The sequence below is a fragment of the Lathamus discolor genome, chromosome 3, assembly GCF_037157495.1.
Source record: "Lathamus discolor isolate bLatDis1 chromosome 3, bLatDis1.hap1, whole genome shotgun sequence".
In the NCBI taxonomy this organism is placed as follows: domain Eukaryota; kingdom Metazoa; phylum Chordata; class Aves; order Psittaciformes; family Psittacidae; genus Lathamus; species Lathamus discolor.
In genome coordinates, this window is record NC_088886.1 from 1,515,068 (window position 1) to 1,536,269 (window position 21,202).

Below are 21,202 nucleotides of genomic sequence, written 5' to 3' on the forward strand. Positions count from 1 at the left end.
GTGTGTTCCCATGGGATCAACTAAAAGTGTCAAACGACAGAAGTTAACCAATTTCATCTCAGTTCTTTGTGTAGGTCCCAGAGTCGAGTGTAATTTATTGAGTATCTCACCCTGTATAGTGACATTTTTACTAATTCATATGGAGCCAGCTATACACACTGCATATGTACAGGTATTTTCATAAGGCATATAATATCTTTGCATTGAAAATAAATGAACATTAGTAAATTTAATTTAATATATACTTTCTTTGAGGTGTTTATGAAAATATTTTTTCTCTCTATTTTTGTATGTGACATGATAGAAATATTTCATGGGAAGTACAGGTTAATATATTTTATCTTTATAAAGGCATATACAACTTTGAGGCAGTGTTTCTGATGGACAGCAGAATTCCTAAAGGATTTGTATGTGCTTCTGTGTTTTGAAATCATATGAAATTGACTTTAAGAAGTAACTGGATTAAAAAAACGCACCAATGCACAGCCAGAGGCTGACAAGTAAAACTAATACGTAGCCACATGAACAATATATTTATATAGTTAATATATTTTTTCAAGATGATTGGTACTAACATAGAGTATTTTACATTTGGCACTACTGTTTGCCATTGGTCCAGCAATTGGCAAAAAAATTTGTTTCCTATGTATAAATCTGTTTGAACATTAGATCTGGCTAGACATATTTACTATTTATAAAAAAATAGTTAGACAGTAAGCTCACGTTGAATAACTAGGTCTACTGTGTTCTGGAAACTCTTCAGGAGTAACACAGCCTTCTCGTGTTCCATATGTACAAAACTGTGGCCGTTTGCCTGCAAGACAAACACAAGGAGAGGAGAAGTCAAAGGAGGTTCTATTTAGCCTCATCATTTTGGGGGAGCAAAGGGATATGTGGAGATTAACACCAAAGCTACAATAAATAGTAATCGTATCATACAATAAATAATGATCATACGATGGTTTCCTGCACACAAGAGTTGGACTGTGCCCCTAAGAGAACATATCTCTCTCATCCTGCACTGGACAAATGCTGCACCCCTGCTTAAAGCCTCAGGGATGCTTCCCAACTTAAATTACTCTGTGACTCTTCAACATTCCACATATTTTCTGAAGGAGCAATGACCCTGGATGTGAGACGTTCAAACGCTGTGAAGCCCAAAGGAGGTTAATGCCACCAGAACGTCTTGCTGAGTGCAAAGGCAGGTTCCAGCTGAGACACGCTGTATATACAGAGCGGGGAATGCACTCAGCTGTTCTGGTTCTGTGCTGATTTCCTCCCCAAAGACACCAGGAGAAACCTTCAACTATTACAGAAACTACAGCCCTACGGAAGAACTATTGTAGAAGATGCTTATTGCACACACCCAGACCACTACACATGGGTATCTTGCCCACCACACAACTGTACTACACCCTACAACCCAGGGAAGACACTTCCGAAGCCCCCAGCCCCACCATCAGCACAAGCAGCACAAAGTGGCTGCAGAACCGTCCCGGAGCCAAGATCCTCCCCTTGGCACAGGGGCTGCAGAAAGGATGTCCTGTGGCTTCTCACTGCATTAAAGGATAAAGCTCCAAGAAACAGGAATACAGATTTCGGGCAGGAAGAGTTTCAGACGTTCACTTGTGTGCCCAAACTAGGCAGTCATTGGCATTCAGTTGGAGGTCATCTCAGGCTCTGGTGTCATTCAGAGAGACACTGAAGATTCTGAGTACCACACAGCTCACTGGGATCTGCGCTGCTCATTCAGAAATAGAAACAGAAATCAAAGAAGCTGCAGACAGCCTAAGGCCAGGCAGCTCTGCCCTTGTCCCTTCTCCTTGTCAAGCTGCACAGTGAGGGGTGTGGGAAAACCTTGTGCAAACTCAGCTTTAGCTAACAGAGAAACCTCATTTCCACAAGAAAAGCTGCTGGAGGAATTGGGCTGTAGGAGGCACACATCCAAAGACACAGCAGCGGTCCGCAGCCAGAGGGATTGGTGATTTACCAGATAAACAAATGGTAACTGGAATAAATGGTCACTCCTGCTGGGGTCCCACATTCCCCACAAAATGTATTATGAAATCCCCATCTATTGTTACACATTGAGTTATCCCATCCCTGGCAGTGCTCAAGGCCAGGTTGGACACAGGGGCTTGGAGCAAGCTGCTCCAGTGGAAGGGGTCCCTGCTCGTGGCAGGGGTTGGAACTGGAGGAGCTTTAAGGTCCCTTCAACCCAAACCAGGCTGGGATTCCATGATTATTTAGTTCTAATTCTTAGACAGGAAGAACGGATTTTAGCTGAGCATGGAGCCACCGTAACAAGATTTCTGAGGACTGAAGGGCAGCCTTTAACAGAGGGCAGCAGAATTGTACGACGTGGCTGAGAACTGCTCTCTCCTTGCTGACAGCTCCAGCAGCCATACAGCCGTGCTCCTCCTTGGAAGCCATCTACTAAAACTGCTGCTCATTCAATAGCAGCAAAACAATTTTTACTCATCAAATAAATAACTGAAGAGCTTATGGCACAGGAGGGGAAGCACAACAATTTTGCTCCCCCAGGATCCCAGTGGGACAGTGAGCTTCTGGACTTCTACTGACAAGAACGTTCTCCCTGCAGAAGACACACCGATGCTTGTCTCTCAGAAACAGGCTTTGGGCAAAACTGCGCTTACGGATGACAGTTTCTTATGGGTAAGTCCAGCCAGGGAATGTCAAACCTTTTACTTTTTAAATCTTCCATCCCTCGTCTACCAAACCTGCACGGGGAGACACGTAACTGCACGACAGAAACATCGCTGCTTCTCCTGACAGCAGCCTGAGAAGCAGAGTCCTTCACGTGGATGTTTGACGAATTCCCTCTTGCAGCCCTGGGCTGGTAATACCTATCCATATTTTACCTACACCTTGAGTAAATGGACTGCAATGTGTGGGAGCACAGAAGGGGCACAGTGTTCCAGTGACTGCGACATCGGGGATAGCAGCCATGGAGACACACAAATGCACTGGCCAGGGACCTGGTGGGAGAGGGTCAGACAGACATCCTGGCAGAGAGAGTCCATAGGCTGAAGGTCTGTGTGACAGGAGAAGCAGATCACGGGGCAGACTGCACGAAGATGGGGGGCTGAGGCTGAGGGAACACAGGGAGATGGTGCCTCTGAATCCCAGCAGAAACTGGGACCTCCTCCTCCACCAGGACTCGTAACACAGAGCCCTGGTCTCTGGTAGGGGATGGTCTCATGAGATAAAAACAGAGGCGATGGCAATGGTGGAAAATTGGGGTGAAGAGATGCCACTGAGTATTACTTATTTCAAGCTCTTACTGCCCAAAGAATGGGATACGTTCACAGCTACAGGCACTGCTTGTGCTTGAGAAGTAAAATATCTTCATCACAGGTATGGTTTTTGTCTGTTAATTCCTCCACGAGATTAATGGCCCTTTTACTTGCCACAATATAAATCAACATCTGGTAACAGGCATTATGCATGGGCAGAAGTAATTGCAAATAAAAGGAAAACGCTCTTGCCAGAGCATCTGGAATGACGGTGATGAATGAGGAGCCGCGAGCTGATGAGAGGGACTGGGAGTGCAAAGTCAAACTTCAGAAGTGTAAGGGATGAATAAATCAGGAGAGTGAAATCTGCTCCCCTCAGACCACGCAGCAGTACCTTAAACAAACACATGTAAATGCTCCTGGTTTAGGAACACATGCTGAGACACAGGAAATCCCAGCTCCTGATGGCCTGTGTCCGTCAGAAGTTACCCTCTCACCTTATTTGGCTGCTGCTTTTTAACATCTTTTAGCATATTTTTGCTTCTAAGCTCAGCTTTCAGTATAGCACCATCTCTAGCTAATTTTGTACTTCATTTCGCTTTGTTTTTTCTCTGTCTCACAGGTTTTGAACATCCTGACAAATGTGAGTTGCCTACTGCAGAGCCCAGAGCTGGTCATTCCTGCAGTGCCCCTGCTGGTAGGAGGGAGCAAAGGAGGTAAAGTGGCAGGAGGAGGAAGAGAGGCTACTGAAGATGTTTTCTATACAGACAGCCATTAATTTCAGTGAATGAGGAGCTTTGAAAGGTGTGTGCAGGAATAGCCTGTCTTTCTCTTTAAAAAGTTCACTGGAATACAGGAAACATTTGTTACAAACAACAGAACAAAAAGTGGAGACTTTTCCCTAAATCCCACAGCTGCTTCCGTGATGCAGCAGTGGATCCTTTCCCTGTAAGTGCATTCACAAGTGCTGAGGCAGCAAGAGAGAGGCAAAAACATTGCCAGTTACTGTTCTGTCAAGACCAGTCAATACATTGCCAATGCAGTCGATTGCCAAGATAATCAAAATGTGAATATAGAGCTCTGTGCATCAGTGCAAAGGTGAAAACTGGAGACACGTCCTGCTCTGTCACAGACTCCTGCTCGGGACGCTGCCCATGAAACTGCTCTCTCTCTGCACCTTCTAAGTTGTGTCACCTGGACCAGTCCTGTGCCTCTTTTTCACACCCTCAGTTTCTTTCAAACAGTTTTATTCCTTCCTTCTGAGAGCAGCTTTCGAAAGCACTGTAACACTACTATAAATCAGCATTAAAATACCGAACTAACAAAACCAGCAGTTAACTTGTCCTGAAAGCCATGTCATTGTACTTGTAAGATGCAAAGACTGAGTTCAGTGACAAAGCTTGATTTAAATCCACCCCTACCTGGAGGATCTTGTCGCCAGGCTGGAGCAGGCTGGATGCTGGTCCGTCAGGCTGAACCCTAGTAACAAAGATACCCTATAAGTCAGAAGTAACAGAGGTTAGGATGCTATCACCAAGAACTAGTTCCCAAAATACAGGTGTCTCCCTAACTGCTGTCTGGGGCTTTACATATTCTATCAGTGTTCTAAACATGAAACTATTAAATCTGTTTGTAATCAAATACTAGGATGGGTTTGTAGCAGCTCTTTGTGACCGTCAGCAAGTTATCACCTGAGAAGGGCTTTGGCCAAAGGCCTGTAGGGACAGGCCAAGGGGAACGGCTTGAACCTGCCCGAGGGGAGACTGAGCTGAGCTCTTAGGCAGAAGCTCTTCCCTGTGAGGGTGCTGAGGCGCTGGCACAGGGTGCCCAGAGAAGCTGTGGCTGCCCCATCCCTGGCAGTGCTCAAGGCCAGGTTGGACACAGGGGCTTGGAGCAAGCTGCTCCAGTGGAAGGGGTCCCTGCCTGTGATGGGGGGCTGGAGCTGGATGAGCTCTAAGCTCCCTTCCAACACATCCACCATTTGAAACTAAGATTCCACATCACAAAACAATGTCCAATATGAACAGGGCAAGTAACAGGGTTATCAGGACGATAATTAAAATGAAGCAAGCATTAATTAATAGAATGATAAGGTACCATAATCTATACAGTAATATGTGCTTAATTTACTTAAAAATGTTTAAAACATTTTCTAAAAGCCAGTCTTGATATTCAGCCCTTGAGATACTCAGTGCAATGCTCTGCAGAACTGCCAATCCAAGGTCTGAGCCATGAACGACTTTGCATGGAGTAAAATTGTGACGTGATAAAGGATATTTCTAGATCAGTTTTCAGTATTTCAGTAAAATAAGTTAACAAAATCCCAAATGAAAGGTTGAGTTCCTCAGTGGTTAATATATTTGAAGTATTTCCCCGCAGCTCAGGCAGTCCTGCACTGGTGCATCCTCAGTGTCTCTCTGCTGTGCTCATCCTGCAGCAATGTTCCAGAGTAACAGCATATAAAACCCTTTATCATTACTAATTTCTTCAACATAACCACCCTATCACTCCCTTAGTGCACAGATCTGCATTTCCGCTACAGGTAAAATGAAGCCCATGTACAGGTATTGATGCACTGAGCATGTTACTGGTGCAGGCACATTTGCAAGGAGATACAGACTCTGCTTTAGTAATTTCAGGCAAGTGATAGACAGTGGAAGCACAGCTTGAGTCAAACATCGTACAGTAAAGAGACAGTGATGTTATGAAGTGTTAATTCTAGTTTGCAGCCTCAAAGGAGGACACAAAAATGAGTGTTTTAGGGGAGAACTGTTAGAATACCCAATAGCTGTGTATGTTAAATGCAACTATTCTTGAAGTTCAGACCAGGGATTATCAATGACAATTTGAAAGGAGTTAAGGTTGTGTCAGATTGGTATTTCCAAGGAAATATTTTTTCCAATTTGCAGGCAGATCTCAGATATTTGAAGCGGTGAAAAGCCAGTTTTATTGTCATCATTTGCCAAATACTCTCAGCGTTTATGGAAGTTATGACAGCCTCTTCACACTGAATCCAGTATTGTTAGAGAGTACGAACTCTGGGTTCAACAGAGATGTACCCTTACACTTGTTTTTCCACAAACTCCAGTCAGTTTTACTGCTCAGAACAGCTCTGAGAGCCCACGTCCTGCCCTAAAGCCCTGTGTAGCTGATAATCTCCAGCTGATTTCTGCTTTGATTCTCTCTCCTTCATTAACCAGGGAAAAAGCAAATACTCTCCTAACAAAACAAAAAGCCAACTGTGGAGAAAATTCTTTCAAGTATCACAACAGAGGTGCATAAAAATTTCATTCATGTTGTGTCTGTCTCCACATGAGACTCGAAAGCAAGGAGCATTTAGAGAGAAATGTGTACCTAACTTACCTTATCGGAAGGTTTGAATGGATTTCCTTGTCCGCTTATTCCACCGCTGATACTAAAACCAAGGCCAGGATTCTTCTCTATCCTCACACAAAACTAGGTTAAAAAGACATGGCAAGGTAAGTCAAAGCCAGCATTCCAGCCTATCCAAACAGCAGCATCTTCTTCACATATATCCACTGCATAGAACCACAGTCTGGTTTGGGTTGGAAGGGACCTTAAAGCTCATTCAGTTCCAACCCCTGCCACGGGCAGGGGCACCTTTCACTACAGCAGGTTGCTCAAGCCCCATCCAACCTGGCCTTGAACACTAACTTCACTGCTGATGAGACGAGCTGACCCTCTCAGAAGCTGCTCTGCACAATGCAGTAAAACTCAGCAGACTATCATTATAAACTGAATGTGTATGCATGGTTTTAGCACGCTGCAGTGACACCGTAATATTCACAGTGCTGCATGCATTTTTTGGATAATATTTCAAAATTTTGGTTTCAAGGATTAAAAATACCCTTTAGTTTTGTGACAGGAGTTCACATTGGCCAAATGATTCACTTAAAACACTGGGATAAATCTGTCGGTGATGCCTCATCACATGTGCAGCATCCCCCAGTACTATGCTTGTGTCAGACCCAAGGGATAAGTACTTTGAAGCTTGGGGCCACAGCCTGCACTGAGCACCAACCTTTCCAAGTGCCTTACTCCAGGAAATAGTGCTGAATCTCATCTTTTAGTCAGGAAGACTCTAATGGCATTAGGTAATTGAATATAAAATACAAATTACTTTGGTATAGCTTTTAATGACTACTCATTGAGCCAGCCTCAGCACGTACTCGAGCCACACAAGCAATTGCTTTGGAATCCCAGTGCAATACTTAATTGAGGCAGCTACTATGTGGATTGACCAACCCTTTACTCAAGGGAAAGATTTACTGATGATTCTGCACCGTGTTCTGCAAGTGTGGTCCCTCCAACAGTTACTGCAAGCATTAATGCCAAATATAACGGGGATAGGACCACCTAATGAACACACTCAGCAGTGCACATGATGTTGACTGGGGCACTGGAGCTGCAACTGGGCTTTCCTAGGGCCAAGCTGGAGCAACCAACGCAGGTCTGAGATCAGTGTCTTGCCAAACGTGCTGCACTGTCAGCACCCAACTGAGTCACTGGAGAACCATCAGAAACTGCAAGTTAACTCGGTGTGACCCGTGATGTCAGCTCTGATCAGGAACTCCAGTGCCAAGGTGGGTTGCTTGCTCGGTCCAGGAAGAAAATACTGGGGAAGAGGACAGAGCTGCTCATCCATCTCCAGCTCAGCCACCCCCCAGTGCCACCCTATGTTTCTCCCTGTTCCTGCTGCACACAGGGCAGAAGAACCCCCACAAAGCATTGTCAAAGCAGTACTTTGCAGCCCCACAACCTCACCTGCTCCTGGTACGCCTCTGTGCTTCTCTGGCCCTTGGTTTGGATTAAGCATCGCCCCGTCTGAGGTGCCCGAGAGCTCTGCGAGGAGGGAATCTGGATGGGCAGCGGCGGCTGGTACTGCTGGATGGTGACTTTGTTCATGTTCCCTTCGTACTGCTGCTCGCGGCTCCGATGCTGAAGGCTTTGGGATCCCATGAGAGTCTGGATATGGCTACCTGCCTGTGGGTAACGTAACCCGTTAGGCCAGAAATTCAGGAAGCTGAAAAGAAGCAATTATTACAACTTGCAGAGTCAAGTAAAAGCAAACCTCTTCAATCCTCTCAGAGGTTTGCCTTTTGACCACGGTTGGAAACCACCGTGATTAAAAGCAGCAAGGACATGCCTGTTGCATTTTGTGCCCCTGGGGGGTTAAGGGAAACCAGCCGTGTACAGGATGCTTTAGAAACAGAAAGCACTGGTTTGATCTCATGGCACGATACATGCTCCTGCTCAGGATGTTTTCTGAACTGAAAACATTTAATAGATCGATATAGGGTGGATTATCCATCACAGCACACTCTAAAGATACTGGGATGGGATACTTTCCCTGAGGATAGCTTGGAATCAGACTGATAACACAAATACAGCATTGTGCCAGCGCTGTGCACCGAGTAGAGAAAGTGTAACCAGTTACATCCCCTGCCTGTTCCTAGGAACAAATGAGGCTTCTACAAAACACAGCTAATCAAATAATCCAATTTCTATGATAATATCTACTGATCAGAAGCTCCAATACTTCGTAAGTCTAAGTAAACTGCTGATGTACACTGACTGGGCCTTTTGATACTCTCAGGAAAACAGAGGAGAAGACACAGCGGCGCCTCAGAGGAAAATGTCCATTTCAAACACAAGAAAAATTGTGCTTCTTCACTGAAAAACATCAGATCTTCTTAATCAGCTTCAAACACCTCTGTACTGAACAGCAGATGCTGGAAGTGAACGGGAAAGAGCCTCCAGCCTCTTGGTCGTGGCTAACAGAAACACTCCCAAGTCAGGAAGGGAGAGAAAGGGTGACCGGACACTCCTGTACGTCCTGGCTCTGAGGCAGCCGCCTTGCTCCAGTTCCATAGCACAGGCTCTTTCTGCACCCATCGAGGCCACTGCAGCCCATGCTGGGATCTCCCAGGTCTGCACAGCTTCAGCCTTCGCATGGGCTGCTGCAGCCTGCAGCCTCACCCAGCACAGTCCTGTCCTACCCATCCCCACGCCTGTACTGCTCCTCCTTGAGCGCTGCCTCCTGCAGCCAGGCTGCTGGTCTGAGGTCTGCTCATTTGCCACCTGCGCTCTCACTCTCCAGCATCCCTTTGCACACAAGAAGGGATTTCCAAGTGCCAAGTGCCACTTCTACCCCTTGCCTTTTGACAGAGGAGCAGCTAACTCGGAACACAGCAGATTTAACCAGCAGGTACCTGGCATCTGTCCTGTTGATACGGCAGAAAAAGTCATTATCCAGGAAGCAGGAATACTGTTGTGAGCAATGCTCAGAATTAATTTTCTCCCTCCTGTTAACAGACTTTGAAGAGCTCCTATCCCTGCTTCTTCTGCATTCACACCGTGGCTCTTGCTGGAGGTGGATAAGCCACCTTTCTTGGAAACGGGAATTATTCTGCAGAAAAACATCTATTATGCGGGCTGCTTCCCCAAGTTCATCTGTATCCCTTAACATCCACCACAGAAGTTAATTATTTTCAGCTCAGTGTCCAATATTTACAGTGTTGTTAAAGTAGCTGACAAGGGATGGAACAATGGATTACTCCAGTGAGTTAAGCAGATTTCAGTACCATTATGAGACGTTTGTACTTAGCGCATCTGAGCAGTGAGACACTGAAATATGCAGAATGAAACAGAGCCTGCAGTTTCTTATCATAGTAACAGCAGTGATGTACAAATGGAAGGTACAGAGTTAGACTGCGTGTAGGGATAAAGGCAGGGTTTATCCCAATATGCCAGTGAGGATGAGCAGTGACTCCTCTTAAATTTCTTACCCTAGTTTCTTGCGTATCAGAGGATAAAGAAACCACTCAAATAACTTGGCACCAGAGGCAGCTCCATCAATATCAGGTGCTCTCCTCCTCCTCCCTGTCCCGTGCCCGGAGAGGAATCTCTGGGATTCTCTGGGTGCAATGGCTTTAGGCTCCCATCTTCAAGCAATTCTTTTGTCCATCTCTTGTCCCTGCTTTTGTGTGAAGGCAAAGGCTGCTGCTTCCAAAATGGTCTTGGATACAAAGATGTGAGACCAATAGGAAGAGAACTGCCTCCTCAGTGCTGACAGTTAATTACACCATAGAAGTTATTTGTGTGCACATTGTGCCCTTTCACAATGGTTTTGTTCACTCATAAGACTCTTCTTCAGGAATGAGCAGGACCAGTCTCCACATAGATAATGCTCAATGTAATGATCACTGCTTACATGTGCAGTTCCACCTGGTAAAGCTGATTGTGAACACAGGTCAGTTTGCTAAGATCCTCCACCCCCCAGCTTTACGATCAGAGCATCTCGAAATGCAGTTTCCAGTGGATGAGCAGAGCCAAGCTGGGGCCGGCAGGGAGCAGCCAGTGTATCCATGGAAGCAGGCCAGATCCAAGCACTGAAATCTAATATCCACCACCACGAGGTACTTGAAATCAGGCCCCTTTCTAGTCAGTTTATCAGCAAATGAAGTGCGCCCAGGACGTCCCGGGGAAAATGGCTGTGCCCAGGTGCTGGGCTGGCCTCCATCTCAACACATTCGTCTTGTGGTGTGAACTGGAGAATGTAATTGAAATGAAACATTTGAGTGAAGACGTCGCAGGCCAAGAGGGAGCTGAGAGCTCTCTGACACGGGCAGGAATACACCTGCCAAACCCGTGCGCCCATTTCGCAGATAGGGACGTAACCCCTGGCATGTGCACTGAATACAAAAACAGGGAGCAGGCATGAAGACATCATCCTTAAATCATAGAATCATAAAATCAACCAGGTTGGAGAACACCTTTAGGATCAAGTCCAACCTTCACCCCAGCACTGCCAAGGCCACCCCTGCCCCATGGCACTGAGGCCTCGTCTCCACGCTGTGTGAGCACTTGCAGGGCCGGTGCCTGCAGCCCTGCCCTGGGCAGCCTGTTCCAATGCCTGAGCACCCTCTGGGGCAGGAATTGTTCCTCAGCTCCATCTAAACCTGCCCTGGGGCAGCTTGAGGCCGGTTCCTCTCGTCCCATCCCTTGTGCCCTGGGAGCAGAGCCCAGCCCCTCCTGGCTCCATCCTCCTTTTAGGTATTAGGTATTAGGTCTTCACACGTTGTCCTGTGGATGACAATTTCCAGAGAGCTCTCATGACGTTAGAACACCCGTGGCCAGAAAACAAGGGGGTTGAATCACCATGGTTATCGCTTTAAGCTTTGAAACAAAAGTACGCGTTTCCCAAACCTCATTAACCTGCTCTCCTCCTGCCAGCGACGTGCTGGGCGAAGAGGACCAGCGCAGCCAGGTCAGAGGGCTGCTCGTGTGCTTACCTTCTTGGTGACGGTGTCTGGGGGCACGTCCCGCCGGCCCAGCGGGTAGGGGTTCCACTGGCTGCTCACGGCCACCTCCTCCTGCCCGTTGTCCAGAATGCTGCTCTGCTGCGATGGGGTCTGTTGCAGAAACGGTAGGGCAGCCTTTAGTCACTGGGCACACCACGACAGAAAACACTCTCTTCATATTTATCTCAGTCACCAACCCAGTTAAACTGCAACACGCTATTGCTAACGCAGCAGCCTCTTAAATTCTTACAGTATTCCATTAACAATCTTTTGTGGGACCTTCTGCAAGCAGAAGATCTTGAAAGATATAGGAGAGAAGTAATGAGAATAATGAATGATGAGAGAGAAGAGAAACTTAATTTAATGTAACTCATTATTTCAGAGAAACAAATGGTGGCAAAGTTCCTTAATCTAAATGTGCAGTCTGCCACTAATATCTGAGTTAGAACTTTCTTACTGCTCATTCAGGTATCAAAACCCTTTTAATTATTTGCCACCAAGGTAAATTATATGCTTATAGTTCCTTCAGAAAACACTCCTTACCAGCAATACTGACCTTGGGACTACTCTCACCTCGTGTATGCTCTGTGAGTCCTGTGTGTGCTGTGACCTGTCTGTAGGCTATGGCTGGTGTTCCAAGGTAACAGGGTATCACTATATGATATTAACTAGTAACTAAACGCTGTCCTGGCTACGAATGGACATGACACACATTGAAAGTTTCCTAAATGAGCTTGAGACTTTCGTTAATGTTTTCCACTTTTCTCTCCTTTTATACACTTTTCTTCTTTTTCCCTTGGTTATTTTATCCTGCTTCCAGTACCTTGTAGAAGTCATGGACTTTTTCTGTCCCATCCTGACTTTCTGTTTCCTGTCTCTGTCTTTCTCCACCATCACTGAAGATTTTGCTACCCTGGGTAGGGCTTTTTGTGCTAGATTCTCCAAAATGCCAGCACTGCACTACCATCAACAGCACTGCGCACTTGGTAGTGCTTATCCAGTTAACTGCTCATTCAGCTCTGACTAATGGTAATCTGCAAAGGAAAAAGAGTCTGCTCTTCCCCACTGCCGTTCAGGCAACTTCATCTTGTGTTAAAAAAATCAAGAAACACTTCTTAGATGGCTGAAGAACAAATTGCTTTGAAACGTTAAAGCTGGTAACTGGTGACTCCAGAAATTTATAATGCAAGCTTAAAAACCCTTCCAAAGTAAACAGACGTAAATTGCGATTTAAATCATACTCCTCAGAGGCTAAGCTAAAAAAAAAAAAAAAAACCAACATCTGACATTTTAAAATCAAAATTTTCATTATAATTCTGTTGTCATTCAAAAAGTCTTCTGAAAAAACATCAAGAAAATGTGATTTTCCTTATATTAAAAACACCAGGAAAACACTTTCCTCTGTTGAAGCTGTAAGACCTCCCTGTAGAGCTTTCTGTAGACATGTTAAAAAGGGAAAAAGGAGAGCAGGCTCAGCACTCTTCCTATGGGCTCAACAGAGGCTGGTCCCAGCGCCCTGTTCTTGTGAATAGCACAGCACTCTAACTTGGGTCCAGAGCGGTAGGCTGGTGTGTAGACTTGGACGGAACCTGACTTGGCTCTAAGTCCCTCCCAACACAGCTAAACCTTTCCTGGAGAGCTGCCGGGGTCAGCCCAGGACACGCCCAGGACACGCTGGGCCCTCTTTGTCCACAGAGCAGAATGTGGGGCTTCCTGCCTCATGGATCAGCCATTCTGCCCTGTTTGCTGCCCATTCTGCCCTGTTTGCTGCCCATTCCCTTGTAGCCCTCACCCAACCAGGGAACATCATCTGAAACCAGGGCAGCAAACAGCTCCTAAAAAATACAATTGCAGGAATCTCTGTTCTGAGGGGTAGCAAAAAGAATGACAAAGGCTGGGAATCATCTCTGTGCTGCGTCATCCCTTCAGTCACCCACACACCGAGGTGGAATGACATGAATTTATAACATGTCGTAGGTGCCTCCCCATGCAGAGACATGGAGTTACTGAGCCAGCATCCTGTGGAAACTCCTGGTTTTACTGCTATGTGACCATACACTCATGGAATGGTTTGGGTTGGAAGGGGCTTTAAGATCACCCAGCTCCAACCCCTGCCATGGGCAGGGACACCTTCCACTAGAGCAGCTTGCTCCAAGCCCTGTGTCCAGCCTGGCCTATACATGTGAAAATGCTGATTATTCCTAAAGGGAGTCGGTACTGTACCCTCTTGGGGATGAAGACCCATAAACCTTAAGAAGAATTGTGAGATGGATGCCAAAAATGGAAATAATTCCTCTGCAAAGTGTTTCTTTTGTCACTGCAGATAATGCTGGGCTGGTTTTATAAGCAACTGACTCATCTGCAGAGGTGAGTTTGCACTCAGAACGGATAAAGAAAAACACAAGAGGCTGCTTTCTGCTTTCTTAATACATAGGAAAATTCGGTGATAACAGGTTTTTCTTTTGCTTTTCTGCAGTAAAATTAATTTGTCTATTTGCAGTATTACTCATCTGCAGGCTGCAAACAAGCTACGTATCTGGTAAGTCTAGAAGGAGGTAAAATGCAGCAGTTCAAATATTTTATACATGGAATAGAATCGATGTAATAAACTCTCTCAATATAAGCAATTGCTATATTTGATTTCCTGATTGCTGACAATTAGACGTCACTCATTACTCTCTCGAATCTAGGCCACAAGAAGGAGGAAGAAGAGGTAAATATTAAGGTGCTGTGGCCTGGATTCGTTAAGAAATGCAAATTCCTCAGAACATGTGAAGGAATAAAATGAAACAATATTAAACATTCACATTATACGGTTCACAATAATTTTTCACCACTTTCCAAACAGTACAGTAAGAGAATACACCCCCTTCATGCAGTTCAGCATCTTATATGGGTATGTAGCAATGCTAATGAAATAATGCAGAATAAATCATTTAAGCCCACACCCCAAAAGTTGTCATGAATTTCCTTCGACATCCGTATATTAGAATTTCCTTAGACACCCATATATTAGCATCCATATTCGTCTACAGCCTGAAATTCTTGAAGTGCTATAAAATACCTTATTCCTAAATGTGTGTAGGAAACAGAACATTCTTTGGAGCTGACGTCAAACGCACTTCTTGCAAGGACTTGTGACAAGGATTAGCGTATACCCAAGTAGACAAACAAACTCTTTGAAGGGAAAAACAGTACGAGCAACACTGCAAAGCTGCCTGCGTCCAAACACACACACATCTACCACGGTTCGGATTTGACCTACATGGCATCAGCTGAACAACAGAGAAGCACACACTAACATCAGGACTTGTTTAAATCCAGGGACAGCTGAATGGGAGGTGTAAATGGAGGTAACGGTGTGTGGAAAGTAGGTTACAGGAGAAAGCTGACAGTGAGCTCAGTGTGCGTGCGTTTTAACCTCTCACAGCTTTCCCTGGAAAATCCGGCGCTTAGTCCTGTATCACTAAGCTAAGCAGGGCTAAGGGCTGTCCTCAGGCCAAGCAGCACAGTCTGGTTACGTTGCTGCCATTAAACTATCTCATTCTTTTAACTAGACCTGGATCTAAACCCTTAAATCAGGCACTGGAGCCCTGCAATTCACAGTGCAGATGATGGCCCTGCAGCGCCTGGCTCTGTGCTCTGCTGCCCTTTAACTACTCACAGAGAAGCTGCTCATTTGTCCCAACTTGTGTTGCTGCAGTGGCAGTCCTCTGCCATCGCATGCGATCCCAGGGCTGCCACTGCTCCCAGTGCTGCCACTGAGCTGCTGCAGGGACTCCAGCACAGCCGTATGTGCCACAGAGCAACGTCCCAGCATCTCCTCTTGATACTCTGACAATCCTCCAGCTGTGCCCCCTCTGCCTTGACATCTTTGCTCTTCCCATTGAATACTTCTTCAGTCATAGAATAGAACCCCAGACTGGTTTGGGTTGAAGGGATCATAAAGGTCACCCAGTTCCAACCCGTGCCATGGGCAGGGACACCTTGCACTAGAGCAGGCTGCTCCAAGCTCCTGTGTCCAACCTGGCCTTGAACATGTTTGTTCATATATGGTTTTGTATGTAAGTATAATCGATAAGTATGACATAAGTATGTAAGTACTTATCAATAATACACCCTTAATAGCTGTAAAATAAACAGTAAAATAATGAGAATATTATTTTCTTTCTATAGACATCACTCAGCAGAAGTTTAAAGTCAGTTTTTCGGTTTAGTAGGCACGTACTCAAAAGCAATCAACTATTACAGTACACCCAATTAATGTTCAGCTATTAAAATCCCTGCCTTTCAGAGCCTATTTAAATGTATAATTAAACATTTCTGCGTTCAACTTTCTGAGATCAAACAGTGACAAAACAAAGCACGCTCTCCATTTCTGTGCAAGTACTAAGTCGTAGAGAAAATGATGGCATCGGTCTGTAACACGAGAGCAGGAAGCAGTAATGACAGCCATGAGAGCTACTTAATCCAAAAAGCAAGATTACGGAGTAAGGAAAAGCATTTGACAATCATCTTTGCTTTTGGGATTGCGTAGAGGATAAGCATGAATCATAGGCAAAAGCTAAACCAGGAGAAAGCAAGGAGTGTTATCAATTTATTCGTAAGGCTGGTATATGCTGGCTATCCCATACTTACTTTCGGTAGAGGTAGCTCTTGAAGCATTTGGCTTTCAAATTTAGATTTAGTCTGCAAGTTTAAAGTCATGCTTCTGCCGGCATGCATTGCTGAAAACCCTCCAGAGTGCAGCATGCCAAGGCTAACTGTGTTGTGTTTGTAAGCAGCGGTCTGAGTAGAGGAAACAACCACGTGACAGGTATGAACACACATGCTCCTTCAAGTAAGTATCACACATAAATGGTTAATTTCACAAAGTTTTAGTTTAAGCAAACAAACAGTACCGAGAAATAAATAGCTTCTTGAGGCATGCACTGGGTCACACGGAAGCAAATACATTGCTAGTTATACATAAAATGGATACCAGAAAAGACTGCAACGCTGACAGCAGATGAAATATGTTCTCTGTAGGTTGAAAATTGCAGGATTTAACATGGTACAAGTCTTTATTTTGCAAATACGGCCAAATTTTGGTACGTCTGCAGCCACGGGCGGGCCAGAAAACGTCTCTAGTTATAAAGAGCATCACAGGCAGAGGAGAAAACCCTACCCAAGAAGGCTCTGCGCCATCTCCCCAGCTCTGCGGCTGCTCCTGTGGGGCTGGGACCCACCAGGGACCAGGTTCCACACAGCCCAGCATCCCACCGCCCTGGGGAGACGGGCAGTGCCTTCTCCTGGAGCAGCTGCTGCATGGCAGTGCCCAGGCCTTCCCGGCAGCACAATCCCCATCACACAGCCCAGCTCCTCAGAGCTTTGCTCATCCCGGGTGGCCAACAGCCAGGAATTGGCTCGCTGGCACCTGCAGGGATCACTGCGGGCTAAGGTGGCTGGATAAAAACACCAGTGTCAGCTTCCCATGAGCAAACACACATCGTAAGCTAAGTGTGAAGTTATGGCTTAAACAAGCATCTGGGAAGTGCTTATTTCCACCAGAAACGGCCCTACTTGGGGTGCACTGCTTGGCCTAGGAATTAGGAATTTTCCAATCAGTTTGACACAACACAAGGCAGAAAGCTGAAGGAAGGGAAAAGCTTCCGCCTTCAAGCCAGTTTTTAAGCTTTACTCATTCGATCCTTAAGGATATTTCAATATGCATCACATCCGAGCAACCGGAAGGTTGCGGATATATTAACACCAAACTCATGAGTATCTAGCAAAAAAAAAAAGAAGGTTTAAGGACACATTTTGAAGCTAACTTAAGCATTTCATGACAGTATTTTTTCACAACCACTTCAGATTATGAAGTAAATCCAATTCATGAAGCAGGTCATTAAATAGTCAAGACCAAGATTGATATCATGCACTAATACTTGTACTGGTTTCTATAGAAGGCAAATAAGCAGAACTTCCTACAGCTAGAAGGGGTAATGATCATATCCCTTGTTCAAAACAGTGGCAGTGTGCATCCAGTGGTATTTTCTGGAGTTTAGGGATCCCTTGAAATCCCCTCCACTACCAGTGACATGAAAGCTGAAATACATCGCTTTACTCTTTAACTCTGATGGTTTTATTTCTTTTCACTGCAAAGCTGTACCCAGCACCTTTGCAAGCTCTCGGATCGTTACTGAAGTGGTGCATCTCAGCAGCACCTTCCCGTCTGTTGATAAGGAGAGGTTTTTATGGGTTGCATTACTTCAGGCAGTGCTGCAGCAGTTACTGCGTTAGCAACGTGCACCGGGGCGCGTTACTTGTGCACACTCTGTATTCACTGCTCATTTACCCAGGAAACCCTCACTCCAGCTGCTCTGGAGCACCCCCAGGCCCCTTCGCGGGCCGGTTCCTCTGACACCAATGCAAGGAATTTCGTTACTGGGAATTCTGGTGGTTACCACTGTACGTGCAAATAGTTTGACAGACCGAAACACACAACTAAAGGCATTAATTGCAGAGAAATGCCAAACATACCCTGTCTAACCTTCTAGCTTCTATATGTCTAAGTAGCTGTTGTCTCCAGTCAGCGGGCATTTTAGCACAGCTCTCATTTCCCTTCACAGGGGTAGGCCTTGTCTTTATATCACTGCTATCGGAAGGCTTGTCGCCATAGTTACCCAAGTTATAGTCTGACGGAATCTTTTCCAGCAGAGCTGCCATTGTAGGCCTCGCTGAGACCGGCCTGGTTTGGGATGTGCCGTAACTCTCTGTACTGTAGCTTCTTGCAGACAACGGCCTCCTTTGTGTCAGGTTTTTAACGGGAAAGCTTCCAGTCTGGGCTTTCACTTCTTGGTAGGAAGGGTGCTCGTCTTCGTACCTGCCGTTCCTCTTGAGGAACTGCGACTCGGCCACCGAGATGCTGCCCTGGCGCTCCACGGCGCCGCGGTACGGCGCCCTGCCATACCTGTCGCCGGGGGGCAGGTCGTGGGGCTCGCTGACCCTCCTGAACATGGACATCTCGGTGGAGCTGGCCAGCGAATCCGCCCTCCTCAAGAAGCCCGGCCGGGAGCCCTGGGTCGCAAAGGGGGCCGCCACCACCTCGTCGTTCACCGAGGGCTGCGAGAAGGAGAACATGTGCTCCACGGGCGGGTAGCCGCGGTAAGCCCTCGGGCTCACCAGCTCCTGCGGCAGGTTCTTACTCTGCTGGGGGATGTAGTCGGGGTTGAGCTGGAACGGCGGCAGCAGCCTCTTGTCCGCGGTCACCTCCACGGCTCCCTGCGGGTTGAAGCTTTGGTCGAACTGGTAGACCTTCTTCGTGACGGACGGCTTCTGCTGCGGCTGCACCTTGACGCTGCCGTAGGTCAGCAGCTCGTCGTCCAGCATGGGCACGGACTGGCTGCGGGACATGCTCAGCATGCCGTGCTCCGGGCCCAGGAGCTTGTCCACCCTCTCGTGGGTGCCTACAGTATCGTTACCGGATGCATAGTTTTCTAAGGGGATGTTATACACTTTGTAGGTACCAATGTCAATCTCATCGATACTTTGCGACTTCTTAAATTTGTTCGTTTTTAAATCCCTCATCATGGGGGAAAGCCGCTCCGTGCTCTTGCTGATCGAAATCACGTTTTTGGAAGGATCCGGGCGACAGTGGATATGGGAAAAGACGTTTGTGAGACTTCTGTTAGCATTTGGGTCGTGGTATTCCCATGGTATTCCCGGAGTGAAAGCGCTAGTCATTTCGGGAGACTCTTTGATATGATCTTTCCGCTCGGGCAAAGGGCTGGTGGTGGGGGTGCTTTCCAGTTTGGAAGGAAAAGCTGTCCTGTCTTCAAAAGGACTGGGGGTTCTGGTCCAATTTTGCCAAGGGTTGGGAGGAGGCACTTCAGATTCGTGTGTGTTTCTGAGCGTCGGCTGCTCCAGCTCCAGGGGAATGCCGACGATCCTGTCTTGCCTGATCAGCGGCCTGCGTCCGTGTGCGGATGTGCTCCTGGACTTGGCGCTCAGGAGGGGGTTGGCGGCGGGGTTCTCCACCGCGCTCTCCTCCGCCACGAAGCCCGTGTTGTCGTAGTGGGTGCTGTCGTTCCAGCTGTCGGTGAAGGTGTCGCTCAGCGGGCGCCGGTCCGTGCGCTGCGGCAGGCTCCCGGCCGGCGCCGGCTCCCGCTGGCTCAGCAATGGCTTTGTTTCAATGGGCTGTGGAAAGGACTGGGCCAACCTGCAATAAACAGAACAAACCCAAACAAGATGAAATGCCCTCTATTAGAGCACGCACGCAGCCATCAGACAAACATAGTTACGAGGCAACTTAATCCTCTCCCAGGCATGCTCTAGCTTTGGGATCATACCATGATCCTTGTGCACCTTGTGCCACTGGTTGGGCATGGATACCTGCAGCAGTGTTTTGCACTGGAGCACAGATTCTGTAAGTACGTACACAGACAAACCAACAACTCCATCAAAACTCCTGGCTGGCTTCAATGCCATGTTCATAGAATTCCAGCTGAACATATTTTCCTGCTTTAAAAATAATCTTCTACGAGTGCAATGGAAGATGATTTACAACACTTACATGATTATTTCTTTTTAACAAAAAGACCAGATTCATTTTGTGCATGTCCTCACCACCAAGGGTTTAACCATCTCCAATGAGCGGGCTCCAGCCTCTCTTTAATGGGGAAGAGCCTGTGGATGGAACTGTATTAGGTGATTTATGGCAGGAACAGACAGGGCAGGGCGCTCCTGCGACGGTGTGAAAGTGTTTCCAGGTTGCTGATGGTCAGTGCAAATTACAGCCTCCAAAGGACTGTGGTGTTCTCAGATAACCAGGGCAGAGTGAGGCTCAGGACAGCAATAATGAGGCACACACTCTGTTGTCTGTGTGAAACTCCAGCCAGCTGCAGCTCAGGACCACAGAGAGCAGAGTAATTGCAGCTCAATTATTAGGCACTCTTAATGCATGGTTCTAGCACTTAGTTGGGCCACCAGCTGTAGAATTACTGACACAGAGTATGAATGGGTGGCCAACTCTGCACAGCCTGAGCTTTGAATCGCTACACAGACCTCTGCAAAACCGGGGTAAACCCACTGTATTTAACTGAATACCTTCACAGGCAGCATATGATCACTTTGAATGTCTATGATAACGTAAGACAAAAGGCAACCAGAAGCTGTGTAGAAAGATGGTCCCACCTGTTCCCCCACAAAGAGTTGTTCACTGCTTCTTTAGCCGTTGTCTGCAAGGACCCCATTTTAACATGTGTGTTGGAGGACCCTGAGGAAGCCTGGGAAGGGGAATAGTCGGAATAAGTGCCTGAGGAAACGCTGTTGTTCATACAGTGGATCTTATCTGCTTCAGACTCATCGGTGGATTCTGAAACAAAACACAGCAAACGTTTTCAGGGGATGGCATTTGACAGCTACACTTCAGAAGAGCACATTTTTTAATGAATACTACGGAGATATATACACATGTCCACAAATATGCACGTAATATGTTTTAAAATCATAGTGATGTGTAGAACATAGAATCATAGAATGGTTTGGGTTGGAATGGATCTGAAGATCATCCAGTTCCAACCCTCCTGCCATGGGCAGGGACACCTCATCCTAGACCATGTCACCCAGGGCTCTGTCATC

The 21,202-nt window shown here is 46.6% G+C and overlaps 1 protein-coding gene across 6 annotated transcripts in view; it reads right to left on the reverse strand.

Annotated features, from left to right (window-relative positions):
- LRRC7 (leucine rich repeat containing 7) overlaps window positions 1-21,202 on the reverse strand; it is a 164,789-nt gene continuing 143,587 nt past the window's right edge. For 3 of the 6 annotated variants that reach the window (XM_065673044.1, XM_065673049.1, XM_065673045.1), the window contains 8 exons: window positions 20,756-20,936; window positions 18,104-19,781; window positions 16,220-16,369; window positions 11,573-11,692; window positions 8,043-8,261; window positions 6,621-6,713; window positions 4,679-4,753; window positions 1-814 (listed from right to left, as the gene is read on the reverse strand). In XM_065673044.1, the coding sequence (XP_065529116.1) occupies window positions 707-814; window positions 4,679-4,753; window positions 6,621-6,713; window positions 8,043-8,261; window positions 11,573-11,692; window positions 16,220-16,369; window positions 18,104-19,781; window positions 20,756-20,936 (2,624 nt within the window). In that variant the 3' untranslated portion in view covers window positions 1-706. The remainder of the gene's footprint in view (window positions 815-4,678; window positions 4,754-6,620; window positions 6,714-8,042; window positions 8,262-11,572; window positions 11,693-16,219; window positions 16,370-18,103; window positions 19,782-20,755; window positions 20,937-21,202) is intronic. The other 3 variants (XM_065673047.1, XM_065673046.1, XM_065673048.1) reach the window with 2 other exon arrangements.